General features: G+C 43.3%; 1 protein-coding gene across 1 annotated transcript; it reads right to left on the reverse strand.

Moving 5' to 3' along the window:
• Positions 1–4743: 4743 nt before the first annotated feature.
• On the reverse strand, positions 4744–21944 carry LOC310950555 (uncharacterized protein; the record flags this gene model as incomplete). Its single annotated transcript, XM_083918431.1, has 9 exons — positions 4744–7208; positions 7560–7724; positions 7868–8108; positions 8206–8352; positions 9493–9711; positions 10629–10790; positions 11474–11687; positions 11982–12188; positions 21244–21944. 9 exons carry the CDS (start codon positions 21942–21944, stop codon positions 4744–4746), a joined length of 4521 nt encoding a protein of 1506 aa, XP_083774557.1.

Raw genomic sequence — 21944 nt, forward strand, 5'->3', positions numbered from 1 at the left:
TCTATCTCAAAGTCAGAATGACAGGCAGCAATTACAGTCCTGTTTATCCCCCCCACCTCTATTCATGGCTGGTAATCCAGGCTGGTCTGCCATCATTAACCTCTTCTCCTGGCTCCAGAGGGGCTTCTCCTCTTCACATCAAATGTTCGCATAATTTAAATGTCCCTCTTCTTCTCTGTTGTTACAGTAAAGATACATGCTTAAGCGATTTAATTGTTTCTATTGTGCTAGATGCTCCTTCTTCCTCTGCTGTGTTGATCTGATTATTAAAGTGTCATCGCCATCTGGTGGTCACTGTGCAGCCAGCAGGCCTGAATCCCTAAAGAAGGCCGTCACTGCTAAACTACTCTATTTCTGCACTGTGGAAATGAAGAAACATGGTTAAAGCCCATCTCCTCCTGTTCCTTAATTAAATGTCAGTATAATTCCCAAACAACATAGAAAAAAACTTAAATATTTACAGCTACATCATCGTCCATCGTCCATACATACATAACTGCACCTTAAACCATATAATGGTAAATATTTCATCTCAGTTTATTCTGTACTGTTATTTGCTTCTTGTTTTGTTCTGTTTTGTTCTGTTTTGTGTTAGTACAACTATCCTATATGCCCTTTAATTTACCCTCAGAGAAATAAAGTTTCTTGAATTGAATTGAATCCTCTTACTGACATATGAATGTTCCTTCATGAGACTCAGCGAAGGTTATTTGAACTGTACATGGGCTGAAGGGCTGGTGAAAACCTTTTGGACATTAATGAAAAAAGGAGCTGTAAAATAAAGGTGTATAAGGGAGAGATTGTTACAGGAAGGGGAGGGGAGGCAGGTCTATCGGTGAGATGTAATCTTCGCTCATGAAGAGGGATATTCATTCAGTTCAAGAGCGAGAGAGATTTAAGAGTCCCCGTATTTACAAACTTAACCTTGGATGTGACTGTGCATGCCCTCCCCTGAGAGGTAGAGGCTTAGTGTTGGGGATCCAGGAGCCGCAGCAGAGTTAGGACTGAGCAAACCGTCCCTGAAGCAGTCGCTCACACAGGAAAATATTTCAGAAGTGTTGAAGTTGAGTCAACAAACCTCTTGAGTCCCTAATCTTCCCAGATCACGAACAAGTCCAAATCTAAGTCACTAGGGTCGTGTGTCCAAACAGAATCTCAAGTGGTGCTCAGTATCCTGGTAATCTGTCCGAACAAAAACCAAACATGCAGAATAAAGGATCAGTTCACTCTGATTACAGAAACAACAAATCCTTACTCACAGCGGCAGCAGTAAAGTAAACAATTAATAAAGTACTTTACTTTAGAAGAATGTGGAGGTACGCTCAAGTTCAAGTATTGTCATTTTTGTGTCAATTCAAAGGGACATATTGCTCTTTTTATTTAATTAAAGGTTACAGAAGATTTTCACTTAGGGAGTCTAACATCTGGCTAGGGACTGTACAGATAAACTAGCCTTTTGGCTTATTCTGGCATATTTACAGCAATGTTTGTTAATATGCAGTCCTTGTCAAAAGATACTTTATAAATAATAAAGTAAGATTAAGATTTTTTCATCAAAAACACATGATAACCGTATAAAAACCATGTATTTTTATAGTATTTTAAACTATGGTTTCCCATCATTTTTGGCTTTACAGTAAAGGAGATTCTTGTTTAGGGCCCTTGTCCGATAGCCCCACCAAACATTTGTCCTCTAAACTTAAAAAATGATCCAATATTTCACAAAAGATTCACTGATTATCAGCATACAACTGTGTAGCAGTAGGGGAGTACCCTGAGGATTTGAATACTTCTTCCATGGCTGCATGTGGTTTACAGCCATGCAGGTAGTTTTAGTTTTATTTGCCTGTAGGTTTTGAGATCTCCATCTATAACATTTCTGTCACTCCAGTAGCTACAATGGAGGTGAATTTTCACTAATTTGCTAATTTAGCAGCAATGGCCATTGCTGACCAGCTTACATATTTGACATAATTAAATAACATAAGGCTATGTTGCAGCACACACATTTTTACACAATAGCTCACGTTAGCTAGCTGATGCTAACAGTTAACAACCTTGCTAACGTTACCATAGCAGCCAACTAACATTATTTTCAGTTCATGTTCACAGTAAAATTAGGCAAATTATCTGACTGTTAAGCTAATGTAACATCAGGGCTTCTTACTGATATTGGAGAAAAAAAGGGTTGAAGGTGGCTGATGTCGTCTGCATAAAAATGGCGGACTGCAACTACTTAAAAATATTCTCAAGACAACTCTGCATAATTTCAAAGTTTTAGTGGATTGAACCATCAATGAATTTGCTCCATTGTCAATACCGTCATAATGGTTGTCAAAAGAATTGATAGCTACTTTTTCCAATACCACGCATTTAAAAGCTGTTTATTATACATCTGCAAAGTACCAAGCAGATCTACAAACAGATGATTATATTATTACAGATGTGTTCAGTGACCTAATATGTACCAGCATTGTGTTCAGGGAGGCAGTAGCTCAGTCCACAGGTGACTTGGCTGGGAACCGCAGGGTCACTGGTTCAAGTCCCAGTGTGGACCATGTATGGAGCGTGGTGCTGTTGAGCAAGGCACCGAACCCCCAACTGCTCGGGGTGCCGGTCACTGGCAGCCCCCTCACTCTAACATCTCTCCTTAATTGCATGTATAGGTCCTGTTTGTGCTTCTTCTTCTTCAGGTTGTTGGTGAATAAAAAGAATAATAGCCTAAAAATAAAAAATAATCCAATATTGTTGGCTGAGGACTTTTTTCTTTTTGCCATGGATTCGAAATAAATATCAGGTATGTTTTGTTGTTTTTTAAACTTGCATTGCGATCAGTTTTGTTATGATTTGACACTACAAATAAAATTTCAATGAAAGAAAACCTTAACTTTCTGGCATTTTTGTAATCTTCAAATGTTCCTAATAAGCATATATTATTTATTATTATTTATATTATTAGAAATATAAAAGAAATCCAACAGGTGTTGAAACTCAAAAATATTAAATACTCATATATTTCTGATAAAAGGCTGAAAATTATTTGCCAAGCTTCCTGTCTGTCATCCGTTGCTCCGTTTCACTTGCGCTGCTAATGCTGTGTTCCAGTGCCATGGCAAATCCGAAGTTTCAGACCTCCAACTAGGCAAAGTTCACTGGAATGAAAGTAGAACCTTCTACTAGTGAATTTGAGGTAGGTCGATCTCCCTCAAATTCGATAGTAGGAGCATCAGAGGTCAGGCAGGGGTAAAAGGTGGGACTTTGGAGGGAAGCGCTGTAATATATGCAAGACAGTAAGAATGGCTTTAATTGGCAAATTTTAAAATTCTGGTATCGTGACAACCTAATTTCCTCCTGCCACAGGAGAAAAGCACACAAACAAACTCATGCTTCAACACACTCAACAAGATGATATCTAAATCCGCTTTATTCTTACATCCGGATATACAACTTCATCATTACCATCATGGTCGTCAAGAATCATCATCACCTTCAACACCACGCTCAAGACCATCATCATGACAGCATTATTAGCTATTCTTTTTTTTACTGTTCAAAAGCTAAAGCTGTGATAAATAAAAATAAAACATTTGGTCCTTTAATATAGTCTAGGCAACATGGTATCAAGGGTTAGGAAAGAAACGTCTTGTTGCTACCCACACAAAACATCAAACATCACTGGAAATGGCGCTGAAACAGTGTAGCGACAGAAGGAAGAGCCATTTGAACATGAGGCTGATGGCCGCACAGAAAAAAAGTGTTGGGCAAACTGAGAGAACGAGAGAGAGACTGTAGAGGCAGTTAACGGCCAACCGGGGCTGTGAAATCAGATGAAAGGCGATGAGACAGAGAAGAGATGAAAGACAGAGAGGCTGAGGAGTGAGGAGGCTTACAACAGACCCACAGAGAGGCACATATTTACAGTGCAGGGTGCCAGGTGGAATAAAAAAAATCAAGTGAGCCACGGTGCACAGAAAAGCAGTATTGACTGTCACATAAAAAACAAACAAACAATTTACAGAAGTCGTGTGAACATGTAGATTTTAAAGTTTTGTCTTGTTAGAAAACTAAACACCACACACCTGGGACAACAAAACTACCAGTGGACTGCACTTATTAAATTCAAATTCATATGAGCATCTACTTTACAGTGATTTTTAAACTCTATATTCTTATCATTATTATTATGATAATATATGAAAATATTACACTTTGGTGCAGAATGGGAGGCAAGTAGGGGTTGGAGCTGGAAACCAGGAAGCAACTGCTCTATTGCCTGCGTTTGAAACTGACATCACAAGAGATGTTCTTTCCAACAACAGTAAGATTATTATTCTCTCACTGTTATTGTTGTCAAGCCCATTTCCTGTCACATTATGAGATCCTCAAATGTTTCACATGTATTGCTGTTTCCATTGTTAAGATAATGGGGTCTTTTTTTCACAGCTATTGCTTCCACCACTTTTTACCATGTTTCCCCTTAAGCTCCCCCGCTTGCTCCGACAATCACTAACACAGATATGTATGTATACGTTTGAACTCTATCGTTGCCTGCACCAACCGCTCAACACACCTGTAAAGTCTTTGTTCTCGATCGATGGCTTGGTTGAGAGTCATACAAACGCCTGATGTTCTAAGACAATCACATCCTAGAGTGAATGCAAACAAGATGTACCTGCCCACACAACATCCTTGGATGTCTGGTGCCAACTCCACAATACAACACCAACATCGTATTATAATTTCTTACATGTTAGCAGGCAGTTTGTGTCTTAGTCCATCTGAGTCTTTTCTGGCAAGTGGAAGCGGAGGGTCTTTTTTCCCACCTTTAGGGGAGGTGGTGTTGGCAGGGGTGGCTGCATGTGCTGACTGTGTGGGTGTCGTGGTAGATGCCTGAGAGGTTTGGGCAGGGGTAGAGGGTGTATTGAGTTTTGGGGAGTGGGTAGGGGCAGCTGTGGTGGTGGGCATTTGTTTAGGGGGATGAGGAGAGGCAGATGGGATAATAGAAGAGTTGGTGGTGGTGGAGGAAGAGGTCGTAGTAAGAGATGAGGGGTTAGTGGAGCTCGGATGTGGGCATAAAGTTGTCGCTGGGATTGGTTGGGTAAAAGGACCGGAGCCTGAAGTGGGGCTTGGAGTAAGGACAGGAGGGGTTTGCTTTACAGGATGAACTGAGAAAATTCTCTTACTTGGAGAGCTAGTGCTAGCTGGTGTTAGGGAAGGAGCTGCAGTTTGGGTCGGGGTCTGTTTTGGGATCTGGCTCGAGGTGGGGCCTCTGGCTGAGTTGGAGACAGAGGGCTGCGGACAAGGGGATGGACTCTGGGATTTACTTAGGGAGGGTGTAGGTGTAACAGGGACAGGAGAGGGGGAAGGTGTAGGAGTAAGGATCTGGCTAGGAGTAACAGATGTCAGCGTTTGTGTTGGAGTGCGGGTGCGGGTAGTCTGAGTGGGAGTCAGTATTGGTGAAGTGATTGGGGTTGGGGCGGGACTGGGGCCAGACAATGGAGATGCAGAAGGAGGTGTATTGGATGTCTTGGTGCGGGGGCTCTGGGGACCTGGTGGGATAGAGGTGATCAAGGTGGAAGGGGGTGAAGAAGAGTTTAAAGATGACTTGGGCCCGTAAGTTTGAGGTAGTGGAACAGGGGTAGAAACAGAAGATGGAGGTGGTGTGGAGGAGGGAGAGGAAGAGCAGGGAGGAAGTGTAGGGATTGGTTTGGGGCGAGGAGTTGAAGAGAGCGACAGCGGGTTTGTTCCTGCTGAAGGAGGGGTGGAGCTAGGAGGAGGAGAGGAGGAGCGGGAGGGTGTCATTGGGATCGGTTTAGGACGAGGTGTCTGGGGGAGTAGAGGTGTAGGAGACGAGGGTGTGGGTACAGGTGAAGGGGTGGCAGAGGAAAGCGGGGTCTGCTTTGGAGAGGAGGAAGATGGCAAAGAAGCTGCAGTAGGCATGTGTACAGGTGTAGGTGTGGGTACAGAGGCAGTGTGAGGGGCAGGTTGGGTGGGCTGATTCTGTGCTAATGCAGGCTGAATAGGAATCCCCACTTGTGCATGTGTTTGTGCATTAAACGGTATATTTGCCATCAGCTGTACTGGAGCGTTAGAGGTCAACATGCCCGCACTGCCTCCCCTGGCTAACTGCCCTGCCAAGAAAGGAGCTGCCAGCAAATTACCACCAGAGGCCTTCCTGTGGAGAGGAGGGTGAGGCTGCACTCCAACCCAGGAGCGATGAGGCAGAGTGGGCTGTGAGGCTGACAGCAGCCTGGCCTCCTGGGTGAGTCTGCCCAGTGCTGGCAGACCCTGAGAGCTGTTTCCTCCATGACGTAACAGAGCTTCTTTTGCTCCCTGCTGACCTGTCACAGCAGTGTTGCCATCTGATGGGGCACCACAAGCAGCAGAGGGATTGGTGGCAGGTCCCTTGTGTAGGGGTTGAGTTGGTAGCCCTCCACCTGCCTGGGTTCCTAATGATCCAGCCATCATGGAGGGAATATCAGCCTGAAGGCGGAGGCTGTAATGAAGAGTCCTTCCTTGTTGGACAGAAGTAGGGATAGAGGATGCTTGTGTGGGTGGAGTTTTAGCAATAGGGGGCGATGTCAACCCACCAGGGGGACCCATGGTCGAGGGAGAGGCAGGAAATCCTCTTGGGGACAAACCACCCATCCCTGCTATCCCTCCCATCCCTCCCATTGTCATCATTCCGATGAGAGAGCTCACAGAGGGACGGAGGGGCTGTAATACAGGAGGACGAGGGGGAGACAAAGGGAAAGAAGAGGAGGGAGAGGGAGAGACAAGAGGGGAGGGGAGGAAGAAAGCTCCTCCAAGTGCATGCTGCTGCTGCAACTGCTGGAGCTGCTGCTGCTGTTGCTGCTGCTGGTGCATGAGGGCGATGGCTACATTACTGGTGGCAGCAGCAGTCTGCAGGGGAGCGTGGACCAGCGGGGCCCAGATGACAGGGCGTGGCCGAGGAGACACTGCGCCATTTCCTCCCATGACTCCACTTCTTCCCGCAGCAGCGGCTGCAATGGCATCCTGCATGGCTGGCATGCTGTCATGTTTGACAATCTGCTGCACCAGCATGCTGTCACAGGAACCCAGACTGCCTGCTGCCAGGCCTCCTCCGGCACCTGGTCCCCCTCCACCCCGGCCTCCACCACGACCCATACTGCCCCCCAGAGATCCACCCTGGGATGACTTCCGCATGAGCATGGAGTTCTTCCTGCCTGTACAGGAGGAAATTCATTATTCATTTTCTTAGATATTAAGAGTGAAATATATTCTTGTTGTATGGTGAATACATAGCAAACCCCTGAGATTTTAGAATCATGGTTTTTCTGTCCTTCACTGAGAACATTGCTCATCCTTTATTAATTCAGATTTTTATTTTTCAAAGAAGAGTCATGACCTTTTAGCTGAGGATAACGCACCTCAGAAATTTTGTAGGATTGAATGGATTATTGCAAATACCGAGCAAGGACGTTGCAGAATTAAATAACTCAATGGAAAATAGCAAGTCACTACATAAATAAGATGGTGAGATAAATGTATGAGCCAATCAGAAATCCATGCTTTACCTATACGGTCCAATCGGTCAACGGCGACAGTTTCGAAGGCACGTCGCATCATTGGATGTTCCTCCAGCACCTCATTAAAGCTGTCCACACTGAGAGAGTACAGACGACAATATGTATCGGCACGAACGCTGGCTGTCCTCCGTCCACGAGTCAACAAACAGATCTCTGAAAAAGAGAGGGTGTGAGGTAAATTAAGCCTACAGTATTATGCATAAACATGTACCACCATCACCTTCAACTTCTCGTACCTTCTTTCTCTATACCTTCCTACACAACTTAAACTATCAAGACACTCTGCATGTTCTCACCTCCAAAGTAAGACCCATCACTCAGCTTGGTTTCCTTGTTGCCACGGGTCAGCACACTGACTCGTCCATGTTGTATGAAGTACATCTTCCGTCCAACGGTGCCCTCGCGGATGATAAAGTCAAAAGGCTGAAACACCTCAAAGCGGAGCTTGATCAGCACGGCAGTCACAAAGTTGGGATCGGCGTTGGCGAACAGCGGCATGTTAGCCACCAGGCTGCGGCAGTTAAAGCTGACTATCTCCTAGACAACGAGGAATAGGAAATAAAGAGAGGAGTGAAGGAAGAGAATTGCTGGAGGTCATTTTGTGGAGATGCGAGGGTGTTTGTGAGTTCATTACCTCTTTAAGTGGCTCGCTGAGTTCTCCCAGGATGTTCTCCTCGTCAAACATTTTGCCCTGGAAGCGGTGCTCATAGTACTCATGGATCTTTTGCCGAACATCTGCAGGAAGCTTATGAAATGACATGTACTGCTCCACCTGCTTGTACTGCAATAACACACAAACACATTCACTTAAACATGAGCACATTTAAAAGAAAATAACATAAGAACATTGATTAGTCCACTGGTTTGTCTAGTTAGTCCAACTTTTTTGGCACTGGCACCAAAAGATCACACTCATTCACTCATTCCCTCATTCACTCATTCCCTCATTCACTCATTCACAGCTTCACATAAAATAGACTTTCAATAATCAATACTCAGTTGTGAGCAAACAAAATTAAGATTTTAGACGCTTGTGTCACAACGACTTTTGTGTCTATAAAATAGGATGCAATGCATTATGTTTTTGATGGAAATTTTGAGAAAACTACAAAATTGCATGAAGTGAATGCACTGTAAAGTAATCAGGGAGTGATTTTCGATCCAGCCAAGTTGTAAGAAGTTTTGAAGAATTTTAGAGGCTTGGGAGGGAAACTTTATTCAGTATTTCACAAGAACAAGGAATTATTTGAGAGAGGTCAGGAAAAAAGTAGAAGAAATGTGTTTTTGAGTCTGTTCAGGGTCCAATGTTCCCTCGTGTGTTATTTTTTCCACAATCAGTGCCGAATTCCCCAGCCAATAGGCTTACGTAGACTCTAACACTATCCCCTGACCCTGACCCTAATCCTGACCCTAAATCTAACCTCTATCCCTAACAAAATGCTAAATCAAATCAGCGGAGGAATAGGCTTGTGCGACCAGGGAACATAGGGATGTCCCCGTTCTTGGAGTGGCCACTTGAGGCTCCAAAACAAAAACAAATCCCCATAGCGCCCCATGTTAAAATGCCAAACTTTACATCAGAAATAAACATGTTTACAGCCTGGTAAAATGGTCTCAATAGCTTATTTCACTATTCATGACAACTTTACAGAGTTAATGTGATATAAATGACCTGTTTAAATTATGTTAAGGTCAAAAGTTCTACTACTGCTTTGAGCTGAAGGTAGCTGTCGTTTCGGTAAGCTAACAATAACTGCTAGCTGTCTGTCTGCTCTGCTACCGTCACACTTGCTTGGCTTGGTTTTGGCAGAAAATTATATAACAATTTCGATCACTGTGATGATCATTTATCATTAGTCGTTTAATGGCTATACTACAGTGGGACAGATGCAGTAACAGATGGATGAGCATCATGTTTCACCTTTTCCTGATACTGTCGCCTTGAGGAGTCAAGTGACTGGATGAGAGCGGTGGCATGGCCGATGAACATGGCATAGCAGGTGGCACCTACGATCATACTGAGCATGGTGAGCCACACATCAGTCATCCCTTCTGGAGCCTGGGCACCGTACCCGATACACAACATGTGGCTCATGGCTTTGAAAAGAGCATAGGAGTACTGCAAACCCCATGTGTCGTTCTGCGAGTAGGAGGCAGATAGAAGAGGGTGACAGGAGGAGTAAAAAGAAGTTTCAAATGTTAATTACCAAGGTGCTGCGATATTGAATTGTTCTTATTCAGTCAGGTTACAGGAGCTTTTTCCCCTCAGAGGCGCTTAACCACACCACCTCGAAAAATACAGCTGGGGTCATAATATTCAACAGCAGAGCAATTTAACTGTCAAGAACTACTTTGCCTCCAAACAGAGCGGCTGCAGAACATATAAAACCACACAGACGATAAAAAGGAAGTCATCCTGCATTATTAAATAAATGTATAAAGACTATAAATCTGTTTTAAGTTGAGTTTAATTATACTAAGATGTTAACGGTCTAACACATGATGAGGGAACTTTCTCTGGGGAAAATCCCTGCATCAACCTGCTTAGCAACAGTCACCCAGGCAACTGCTGAGACATGATTCAGCTATTCATACAGCTGTGTATCTGTGTGCATTCATGGATGTCCACGAATGTACGCCTGCATGCACAGGGACAAAATCTCCAGCAGGAGACTACGTGCGCTCACACCTCCACCGGATCCCCCTGCTGAGGCTTTAATTGGAAAAACTTTTTTATTTTCATGATGATGATGATTATCCATCTAACTGGACATGTTGCTGCATGAGCCAATTAACACAGATAAGGAGCAAACAATGTCAAATCTGATAAACAGCTTCACTCTGCACACACACAGATAACCAGGCCTTTACGGATCTGTGATTTGCATGAATCTGAAATAAATTTGGTGCACACTGTTCATACAAGCTGAGATAGTGCTTTGTGCATTTCATGCATGAATGTCATGTGCTTGTTTGTTCTCTGCACAATAGAAGCATGTGTTGAAATATATTAAAAATAGCAGTCAGGTACATGCAGACAGCTGGTTAGAGACTCACCACCATCAGGTTCTTGGAAACCCAGCAGTCAGGAGGGAAGTCCTGCAGCATGGGGACCAGGAACTGGAGACAGCCGTCCCAGTGGCACAGCAGCAGCATCATGCCTATCAGATTTACTATCCTCACCATGGCACTGGCAAGGTCATAGGTCATATGGAAGATCTGAGGAGGAGTAGAGGGAAAGGGTAGGATTAAATAAGGATGCAGGTGGGGTAAATAATAGGATGGGGAGAGAAGAAGTTGACCTTTTATTCCAACATTTAAAAAAACAAAACATTTTAATGAGGCCTTTCCTCCAGCTTATCAGCATGATATTCAAAAAGTGTGTCTGAGTCATATCTACCCCATATTAAATGTCATGGTCTTGGATTTTGATTTAGTTTACTTCCTGTTGTATTTTGTAGTTTCTTTCCTTTTGTGCCATGTCAGCTCGACTTGCTGTCTGTGTTCCTGTAGCTGGTCTTCCCTTGTACACCTGTTTTGCATTTACCCTTGACAGCATGCTTCCCTCATGTATTCCTGTTCCCCTGCCCACTCCAGCTGGGGCTTGTTCTGTGGTTAATCCCTTTTCCCAGCGTACCTTGTCACTTTGTCCTCTTTTTTCTATGCTTTTTTTCATCACAGTGCTCAGCCTGTATTTTTCCCAGTGCTTTTAGTTTGTATTCCTTGTTTTCTTTTGATAATAAACAAACAGTTATTTATTAGTTGCCTCCTGCCTGCTCATTCTGCATTTGGGTCCACCTGCCGGCTTCAGCCTTGACATTAAATTAGTTTTGAACTCCCTCTTTCACTCAGATATCCCCTTTCCCTTTAACTTCAACTCTGTTGAGAGGCCTCTTTCTCACCTCTTCCCACTGGTGGATGTAGCGGATGAGTCTGGACAGGCGGAGCAGTCGAAGCAGGCTCAGGATTTTGGTGAAGCGGACAATGCGTAGCGCCCTGGCCGTCCTGTAGACTTCAGAGTCGAGACTGTCCACCATAAGGAAAATGTAGTCCACCGGGATGGAAGACACAAAGTCCACCAGGAACCAGCTCTTCAGGTAGTTCTGGCGGATCGCCCTGAGTTAGAGTAGGATGGAAGACCAGTGACATTTGTAATTTGGCAGTCAAGCTTTTGGCTGGCATGAAGGGATTCTCATTAATATTCAACAGGGATACAACTGGAACCTGAACAAAGCTCTGCCGCTGGCTCCACACCACCTTTTCACATCTCACACATGGATTGGTTCAACACAAAACACAGCAGATGGCCAGAAAGCAACATTTTAACTAATTGCGACAGTGCAGCTGTATTGCTATTCTCAACCATACGCAGACACAAAATCAATACCCCCAAATAATGTTCCTACTGACCTTGGGTCCAGCAATATCTCAGTGTTGTCTTCCTTGATGATACCGGTCCTGAAGTTGAGAACTAAGTCGACCATGAAGAGAGTGTCAGAGACCACGTTGAAGATGATCCACGAGGCGGTGTTCTCGTCTCTAAAGAAAGTGATGCCCACTGGCAGGACGATTAAGTTTCCCATCATCAACATCAACATCAACAGGTCCCAGTAGAATCTATTCAGAGAAAGACAATGGTGCTCAACTGTATTTTATTGTTTTCTTTGTTTCTATTTGTATTCTAAGGTTATACTGTAAGTCTAATATAATTGTTTTCTTCTGACATTTTTATTATGTTTCTTGCGTTCACACTGAAAAAGTGACAAAATGTCAAGTCTCCCACAATGAAATGCACAAAGGAAAAGGAGGAGCTTTTCACTGCTGGACCTTTTCCAATAAACTGTGGGTGGTGGTGAAACAGCTCCAGAAAGATACTGGAAAACAAAAAAGTATTAAATGTTAGGGGATATTTTTATGTCTATTTTTGAAATGTGATATTTAAAAGCCCAATGTCACACATATCCTGGTGCAGAATGGAGGAAATTGTCTTGGAAATTTCCATTATCCATCAGCACAGACCAGAGCACACAGATTCGCCTGTGGATGTCTGCATCATACAGTAGTTGAGGGAGTCAAAGTGATGCAAGATCTGAGTCAGTCATCTCTCAACCAACAATATATCACTGAGAACTGAGCGACTTTGGATTTTGAACTGCTGGTCACCTCTCAACCACAAATGACGATGATGAGTATATGAATGATATCAGTTTAAGCATGGACCCAATCTGTTGCCATGCAATTCAAGTATAGCAGTCTATGGTTTAAGATTCAAGCCGTTACATGTCATATGCACAACAATTGGCACTGCCAAGGAAATTCTTGTTTTCCTACAACAATGCTACAACAAAATGTATAAAAGAAAAACATGCAAGTATAAACGAGAATCCAATGCGTCAGACATAAAATAATGCAGAAATTAAATTGATTTGAAACAAAGCCATTTCTTCAATGATGTTTGTACATTCTTGACAACAATATCAGTGTATCATGTGGTTCAGCCTTATCAGAGAGAGATACGGTGTGTCTAGGAAGCAAAGTCCGTCAACAATATCTCTGTTCCTCGTTTTCTCTCATTCTCAGCTTCGATCTTTACATTACATTCATTAAGCTGACACTTGTATCAAAAGTGACTTACTTGTACAATACATGTATACAACCATGAAGATAACACCCCAAAATTGCAAGAATCATGCACATGAAATTAATGAAATAAGCAAAACTGCTTCAAATGCTTCAATCGAGAACCAAGAGACAGAGAACATTTTTGGGGCCAAAATGCTGAATAGGTGTGTTTTCAGTCTGCGAAGGAAGGTGTGTCTGGATTGTGTTGAGCGGTAGCTCGCCTTCTGTATTTTTTTTTATCCTTTTACTATTTTTTTTGATCCCATGCATGCATATCCCTTTTTCAAATCTTTGAACCTCTTTTCTTACCACTTGAATAAGTAAATGGACCACCATTAGCTGACATTAGGAAACAAGTATATGTTGCATTAAACACTTTCACTCCAAGAGCTTTACAACAAATGCCAGCATTCACCAATTCAATGACTCATTCATTCACAAGGGGCCAACCAGCACATCAGGAGCGGTTAGGGGGTTCAGTGTCTTTCTAAAGGAAACTTACCTCACCTACCTCACCTATCTCATACCGCGTATGTTTTGAAGGTGCTGTGACACCAAATAAAGCTGCCCTACCTAAAGCCCTTAAGCCACTTTAAACTCATAGAAAACCTGCAAAATGTCACCCAATGAAATGCTCAGGTGTTTTTAATAATGTCAGCTGGGATCGGCTCCAGCACCCCCTGCGACCCTGACCGCGGGATAAGCGGTTGAAGATGAATGAATTAATTATTTTCTTTGGATGACCAACATGCAGCTCTAGACAAAAACAAAGTAATAATATTTGGACCAACATATAAAAAATGCATTATTTTGAGACAGTGACGTCGTCCAGTAACCCCCTCCAGCATCAGATACAGATTGATGTAGCCTCCCAGGGTTACTGATCATTTTCCTCCCTTTGTCCCTTTCTGTCTGGCTCCCTTTCTCAATTCAGTTAAATTCTGCTCTGCTCGATTGGTAGGAGAGGTAAAGCATGTACTCTATGTTGCCAAAGCAGTTGCTAAGAATGAAATGGTCTTAAGGGAAACATTCAAATTTACCACTTTGGTGTTTGGAAATGAGAACTCACCAGAGCTTATAAATAACAGTGTTAAATATAACGCTAGTGCAACCTAAAATCTTCAACAACAACCGACCAACAAACATCTTTTTCATGCATTTATTTATTAAGAGGTTATTTGTTTGCTTTTCTTCTTTTTAAATTTGTCTTTCAAGATCTTCTAAATGGGTCCTTGTGGAGCTCTCTGTTATCTCCCATTCCTGCCCCCTTTCCTGCAGAGTCTGCTGTAGGCATTCGGAAACCTGAAGGATGGACGACTGGTCCTCCTGCCACTTGATGCGACCACTTTCCAACTGTTGCTCAGCCTTCTTCAGAGCAGACACAGGGATGTTGTTCTGTCGTTTTTGCTCATTAAGGTGAGCTACATCAGAGGATAAAATCACTCTCAGTTTCCTCTAGCAGGGAGGTTTTCTCTTGCTGCCACATGAGACGCTCAGTCTCCAGCAGATCTTTCAGTACAGAGCTCTAACTTTATTGTCTCCAATTTAGCCATAAGCCTAGTAATCCTTTCCTTCTGTTCGTCCAGTTGAGCCAAACAGGAGGCTTTGAATTGTGTCTCCTCCTGCCGTTCAGGCACTTGGACTTGGAAGTCCTTGGTAATGGAGGCCTGATGCTCAAGATCAGTTTTCCGCAGCATCGTGCATATATTTCCCAGCTGGGCATTCAGATGCTTTGTATCTTTGGACAGAGAGTGGCCATGTTAAGACAGTTGGGCTTTCCACATATCTCCTTCTGCAGCAGATCTTTCTCCTGGCTCCAATTCTTGTCCTCTTTCTGGTCTTGAAGCTGATCCAAGAAATTCACCAACAAGTCTTCCAGATGGACTCTCCCCTCAGATTTGCTTTAGGTGAGCCTTGCCACGTGGTCAAGCTCTAGAGACGCTAAGCTGGGACTCCATTCAACTGTCAAGCAAATTTTAAGCAGACTTTTGAAATTTCGCAAAGAATAAATTCAAATTAGTTTGTTCCACGCTGTTGGTCATGTTAGATAAATGTTCGCTACGTCAAAACATATTTAGCAAAGGTGTTCCAATATCCCATTTAGTGCATCAACTCTTTTTGAAAAAAAGGCAAAATCCACCTCAAGCCAGCATAAAAACTGTCATGCACATTTCAGGAAGTATTATTGAATTTTGCTGTTTCCATTCAGATTTCCTAATGTGACCCTGATGCATTTTAAAATACGTTTAAAGAAACACCGCTACTGATCCTACAAATCCCATAATGCACATGGACAGCGTCTTTCAAAGACCTCCTTGTCCTCATCTATCAAACTCCAGATTGTACACAGTCCCATAGCCTAATTACAATACAAGGGTTATTTTATAGGACTTTAAAAATATTTCCAGAGCCACAGAGACATTTACTCCTGTATTTTCCATGAAGAGTAAACCACCCTCTGTCTGTAAAATAGTTTGAGGCTTTCTCTTCTTCTCTTTTCCTTCCAGTTAATCCTTTGATATCCAATTTCCTTATATGTATTCATATGTTAAATTTTCCTATATATAATCTCCTCTTTGTTACACTCCCTGAGCCAGACGGTGAGTCGAACAACTTGGAGATCATCCAAGACACTAGGAAGCGTAAATTCCGCTTTTCCAAACGCAGGAGTGGTACATGCGGATGTTTCTCTTAAGACAATTTTATCCTTTGCAAATGCTTTGGCAGCATAAAGTAAAATTCTTTATCTTCCATACCAATAAAGCAGAGCTGAAGTGAAATGAAATGAGAAAGAGAGACAGACAGAGAGGGACAAAGGGAGGCAAATGATCAGTAACCTTGGACGGTTTCATCAATCTGTATTTCATGCTTGGCGGTATTACTGGATGACGTCACTGTCTCATAGAAATGCTGCGAGTGATTAAAGTGTGAGAGCAGAGGCAATCCAATCATCTGGAGATGATGCCTGTCATCTTTCTGTCTTTTTCCTCCTAAGCCCTTCATCCATCACCTTATCCCATATCAATCACTTGCTTCTTCCTGCATCATCTCTCTTCGTCTACACACTGAGAAAGTACACTCAAGCTCTCCGGTCGATTCCTATTGAGCTCTAATTTAGTAACACAACCTCATGTGGTGTGATGCTGCCGCTACACTGATGAAGATTAAGTATGAGTCATCATCTGCTTTACACACACACTTCTCCCTGACTTTACCACTTATACTGACAGATGTATCACTTTATAATGGCTGACAATTAAATACAGGGATTATTTACAGGAGCACAGACAAACGGTTCTGTAGCTGCTGCTGTGAAGGAGCTGGAGATTTATTCCTGACCTGGAGGACACGCTTTGTTAACTGTGATTGGAGAACAATTCTGTAAAACACATTATATTACACTGGCTATTCATATAATTTATTATCTAAAATACAATGCTTCCACGATCATTTCTAAATTGTTTATTGTTTATTTGGTATTGTTGCTTGGACAAAACAAACCATCTGAATATGTCAACTTGGACTTTTTTTTATATTAATGATCAAGTGGGAGCCTTATAGTGGTGGAAAGTCACTAAGTACATTTACTCAAGTACTATACTTAAGGTGCGTGTGCAGTTATTGACTGCATGTTCAAAAAAAATAGGGGGCAGTATTTCAACTTGAGCAAGAATGTCATGATTTAAATGACTGTTCAAGCTTGTGTACAGTTAGACTTGCTGTAAAACGACAATGTCCTAATTTTGGGACGAAGTGTTTTAGCAATAAATGCAGCTCAGAAATCTGTGATAAAATAGAAGTAGTCAAGAGGACTCCTACGTCACACAAATCACAAACAATAAAACGGCTGCTGCCGGCTATCCGCCTCATAATCGCATCAAGATTTTAGAACACTTTAATTCCAAGCGTCTATTTTCCTACGCTTCTTTTCTGACTTTTGCACGAATCCCATCTCTGAATTTGATGATGTCCTTCCTCTTTTACACAAGTTGGGAAAAAGTAATGGCTGTGCTTGCTTTTGTTTTCACCTCTCACTATCAGCCATGGGTAGTGTAGTCTAAAAAGGCTTCTTTCATGGATACCCACTGATTGTTAATAAGCTCCCAGACATGTAAGAGGCTGACAGTTAGCTGCACGTATACTGGACTAATCAGTAGCCTAAATTACTCTTATAGCCTACATTTGATTTTAAAATCTTTATGTGGATATGGCAAAACACCTCCTCCAGTATTTCTATCAAGAACTCGCTGGCAGAGACCCAAAACAGCCAATCACAGTTGGATGAAACATGCCATAAGCCATAGCAACAGGGTCAACCCCACCCTTTCTCTTAACTTAAGACTTCTGTTTGAAGAGGACACTGGTAGTGAGACACTTTTAGTTATTTAGAAGTTCTCCTAGTGGTAAGGTGTAATGTTTTGTGAATACTGGCCTAGATGCCTGAGTAGAACTTTCCAGATGTTTTTTTTAATTTTAAATACCTGTTTGAAGCCCTAATAAGTAAGTTATCCATTTTCTCACAACAAAGCTGATTTATATGAAGCCATGAACACACACACAGACTATTAACTATTAGTTAAATAAGGGTTACTCTAACCTCATTGTCATGCAGCAATGTTTTAGTTAGCTGAGTAATGTAATGGATGACATTGTACATGTCACTGCACATTAATCAGCCTCTGAGTACTCAATTTTGCTGCTGTCACTGAGATGTGAGATCAAACAAATGAGAATAACCAAACAGACAATGTCAGATCCAAAATCCAAAAATGATATGAAGGTTTGTCATGTTGGCTAAAAACCTGACAAAGCGGGGGACTGATGCAACACTGGCTTGTGCCCTGTGTGGGGTTCATGTACGTGCACTTGTGTGTACTTGTGAACTGTGCGCACACAGGAATTGCAAATGCAATCAGAGCTGTTCTCCACAGCCTCATCAGTATTCCATATTAGCATGAACAGGTGCTGGAGGAGAGCTGACCTGGATCTACCTGCTCAGCTGCTGTCAAACTACACACTAATTCTACCGTAGTTGAGGCCAAGTGTCTCCTGAGCAGATTCTGATCGGATCCATGCTCAGCGGTTGACCGTATGTCAGTTCTGAGCAGGTTTCTACCCACCATCCTGCCAGAAACACAGACAAACAAGCACAACAGCAACCGCCTATTACATCATAAATCCCTGTTAAATGGGTAATGCCACCAACCCTGCCTCAGCACGACTTATCTGTGGTGACAGTCCGTCTTGCTGTTTTCACCTCTCTCCTCACTTTCCATGCCCCTCTCCCTCTACGTTCCAGTGATTTCATTGTCTTCTTCTGCCTTTTGTTATGTATTCCTAAAGGTGCAGCAGCAGCAACACGTTTCTTTACACGGTGAAGTGCATAAGAGCTTATCAGCACACTCAATAATGACAAACCACACACACGAGCATGCATATTACTGCACTTACACACAGCCTGTTGAGTTCAAGGTCATTACCGGTAGAAAAACTCAATGAAGGGGCTTTAAACGTAATTTATGTTTCCTCCTCTCTCGCTCTGGCCACACAAAGTTACTCTTCACACTACAGGTACTTAACGGAAGATTTCGATGACTGAATTATGCATAATGAAAACACAACTTGCATAATTTAGAAAGTCATGCATAGTTGATTGGAATTCAATTGTGATTCTCCGACTGGTTAATTAGGACTATTAACATCTTTAGAGATCTTGCATGAATATTAATAAGCGCAGGATCCATCCACACCCCTTCATCCACCCTTCGCTCCACTCCTCACTGACCTCATTCACCGTATCTCCTGTGAGCAGACTCATAAGCACTTGTGAATGATCATCACATTGACAGACAACACAAAACGACTTAGGCTGTGTGCGTGTGCATGTGCGTGTGTGCGCGTGTGTGTGCGCATGTGCGTGTGTGTGTGTGTGTTAGTGTGTGGCTGATAAGACAAAAGTGGGCCAGGAGCCTTGGGGATCAAGTCATCCATTGTTGCTGCAGTCTGTCTGGAGATTAAGAATGCTGTCTCTCCCTGTGCTGTCCACCTGCACATTTTTAGGAATGTATGTATCCAAAGTCTCTAACAAACCAGTGACCTAGCACGTCTATGGATGTGCGACATGTCAGTCTGTAAATAATATGAGACAAGTAAACCAAAAACACGAACGAACTAACTGGCAGCATCTCCCGCGCTCTGCGAGGTGAAATTAAGTGTAGACTTAAACAGGGTTGTTAAACGGGCCTCTTTTAGGAGGCTAATGTTACCTTCATGTGCTATTGAAAAGATTGTCCTTTCCTTTTGTGAACTGGAAATTACCAGTGCGTTGTGTTCAAGTGCTTTTTTTGTCGTAGTGAAAAGAAACATGGCGGACCCACAGATCCAAACAATAATGGTATTTTTTAAAATGGCACTAAGTGTTAACACGTGATTTTGAAATTGTCTATGCCACAACATTGTATAGGCTACAAGAACTATCTATGCTAACAGTAGCAGAAAATTTTTAAAGCGTGCAATGCTTACCATTTGCAACTCTTACGTTGCTCTCAGCCATGTTGAAAAGGTCAAAGGTTATCTCATCTCAGCAACTCGTGTATCAAAATATTCTACGAGCTCCCCAGTGGAAATTACCACGTAAGGAGGTATTCATGTGCGATTTTTAAGTTGGCTTTAGGTATTTACCATATTTTCCATAGGACTTGAAGGCTCCATAAAATACGTTAAGCTGCTGTACATTTCTTAGCTTCAACCTGTCCTCCTGCCTGCTTCTCCAAACTGGGGGGCATGCCGACTGCCAACCCCCCAAAAATCCAAACTATCCCTTTAAAGCCCCTAAACACCCGTCAGGTGTCTTCACTTATTCTTGCTCTTCTTCTCAGTGTATATGGTGATTGATTGATATCTTCCTGAGTCTCCTGTTGGCTTTGTTACGCCAGTTAAGACTGGACAATTTCCTTTATCATTGTAAGTGGTAGATGGAGATTTTTTACCTCATAAATTCCCATCAAAGCTCCGCCCACCTTTAACCCAGGCAGAGGTCTAATCAGCCACAATACCTGAAAACACCTGTGTGGGTGTTCAGAGGCTTTAAGGGTAGTTGGCAGACATTCACATAATTCCCCTCCTATACTCATGTCGATTCAAAAAAAAAAAGAAAGCAAGCCAGAGAAATATTTACGAGAATTTACCTCCAGGTCAATTGTTATACTCATGAGTAGTATTTCACTCAAGGAAGCCAAAGATTAACGGCCTCAGTAGTGATTTTCACCTCAGGAGTTACTGATTCTCATACTAATTTTTCTTTGCATGGAATCACCAGCAGGGTGTGCTGTGCTAGGTTAATCCACTGACCATGAAAAACATACTTAACATTTCACCTAATTGACATGGAAAGCGTCTCTTGCTGCTCCCTGATCCGCCAAAACACATCTTGGCTAAATTTGTCCTCCTAATTTGAATATTCTGACCTTTATCCCCCTCTAACTGTGAGACTTTATCTTCTGGAGACAACAGGCTACAGTCAGTAGAATATATTTTCTCTCACCATTGTTGCATGGTGTCTACACTGGACACCTTGTCACCAGCACACCACCTTTTCCATAAACACCTCCATCATGCCCCAGAGGACCTTACATCCACTCCCTTTTTGTATTCTCCCCTTTAACCTTTCGCGCAGCCTCTGCCTCTATATCGTGTTCCCTCCAGAGAATCTCCTATCTCATGCTTCTCCTCTAACTCTCATGCCACGCCACTTCTTTTGTGTCCCCAGCAATAGGCCTCCTGCTGCATGTCTCTCTCTCTCCTCACCATTGTTCTCCTCTCCATTTTCTCCAATTGACAACTGAAGAGGCTGCCGAATGTATAATATGGTTTCTTATTTCCTGTTCCTCCTTGTACTTGTCATTATGCTTCAAGTGTGCTCGATAAAGAGAGCACAACTTCAACTTTGATCTATATTGCAATCAAAGCAACTTCATGTGCTACAAGTGGGATTTATTTTACAAACCGACATCACATCTGTGGAGGCGGCAGTGTGTGTGTGTGTGTGTACCTGAAGTCACTGTATGGGTGTATGATCCACGACCCTGCTGATTTCAGTCTTTCCTGCTCCAGTGCCACAGCTTTGTGGGATCCGAACATGCGCAGACTGAACTTGTTGACCCCGGGCTGAAGCATGGCTCCAAACTGTCTCTGGATGAAGGTGCTCTGGTTGGAGTTGCTGTAGTCCTCCCCATCCAGCCCCATGCCAAGCACACCCAGTCCATACTGACCCATCATCTCGGGGCTCCCTGGTGCAGTGTTGTTACATGCAGTGGTGGTGGTGGTGGTGGTCGTCTCTGGGCCAGTGGCCACCACCATAACTCCGGTCCCGGTGGAGGAGGTGGAGGGCAGGGCAGTGCGGGTCGCGGCAAAGCCTACAGACCGAGGAGGAGGATGAGCATTGGCGGAAGAGGGTGGGGGCGGCAGGGGCACTGGGGTGGTTGGGGTGCCCGCTGAGCGAAAGGGAAGGCCGTCCCTGGTGGAGGAGCTCATGATGGAGAGGCGACGGCCACGTCCACCTGAGGAAATGCTGTCTGCGCCGCAGGAGCCCCTCTCCCCCTCGAGTGAGGCCTGAGACAGCCTGTAACCCGGAGAGGGAAGGCTGCCCTTACTGCGTCGCTTTGAGTCCCCTCCGGTACGTCTGGGGAGGCTGTCACCCCCAGACGCCCCGGCGCTGCTCGGGGTACCCACACCTCCAGCCACCCCATCCAT

The sequence above is a fragment of the Echiichthys vipera genome, assembly GCF_963691815.1.
Source record: "Echiichthys vipera genome assembly, chromosome: 8".
Classification (NCBI taxonomy): Eukaryota; Metazoa; Chordata; class Actinopteri; order Perciformes; family Trachinidae; genus Echiichthys; species Echiichthys vipera.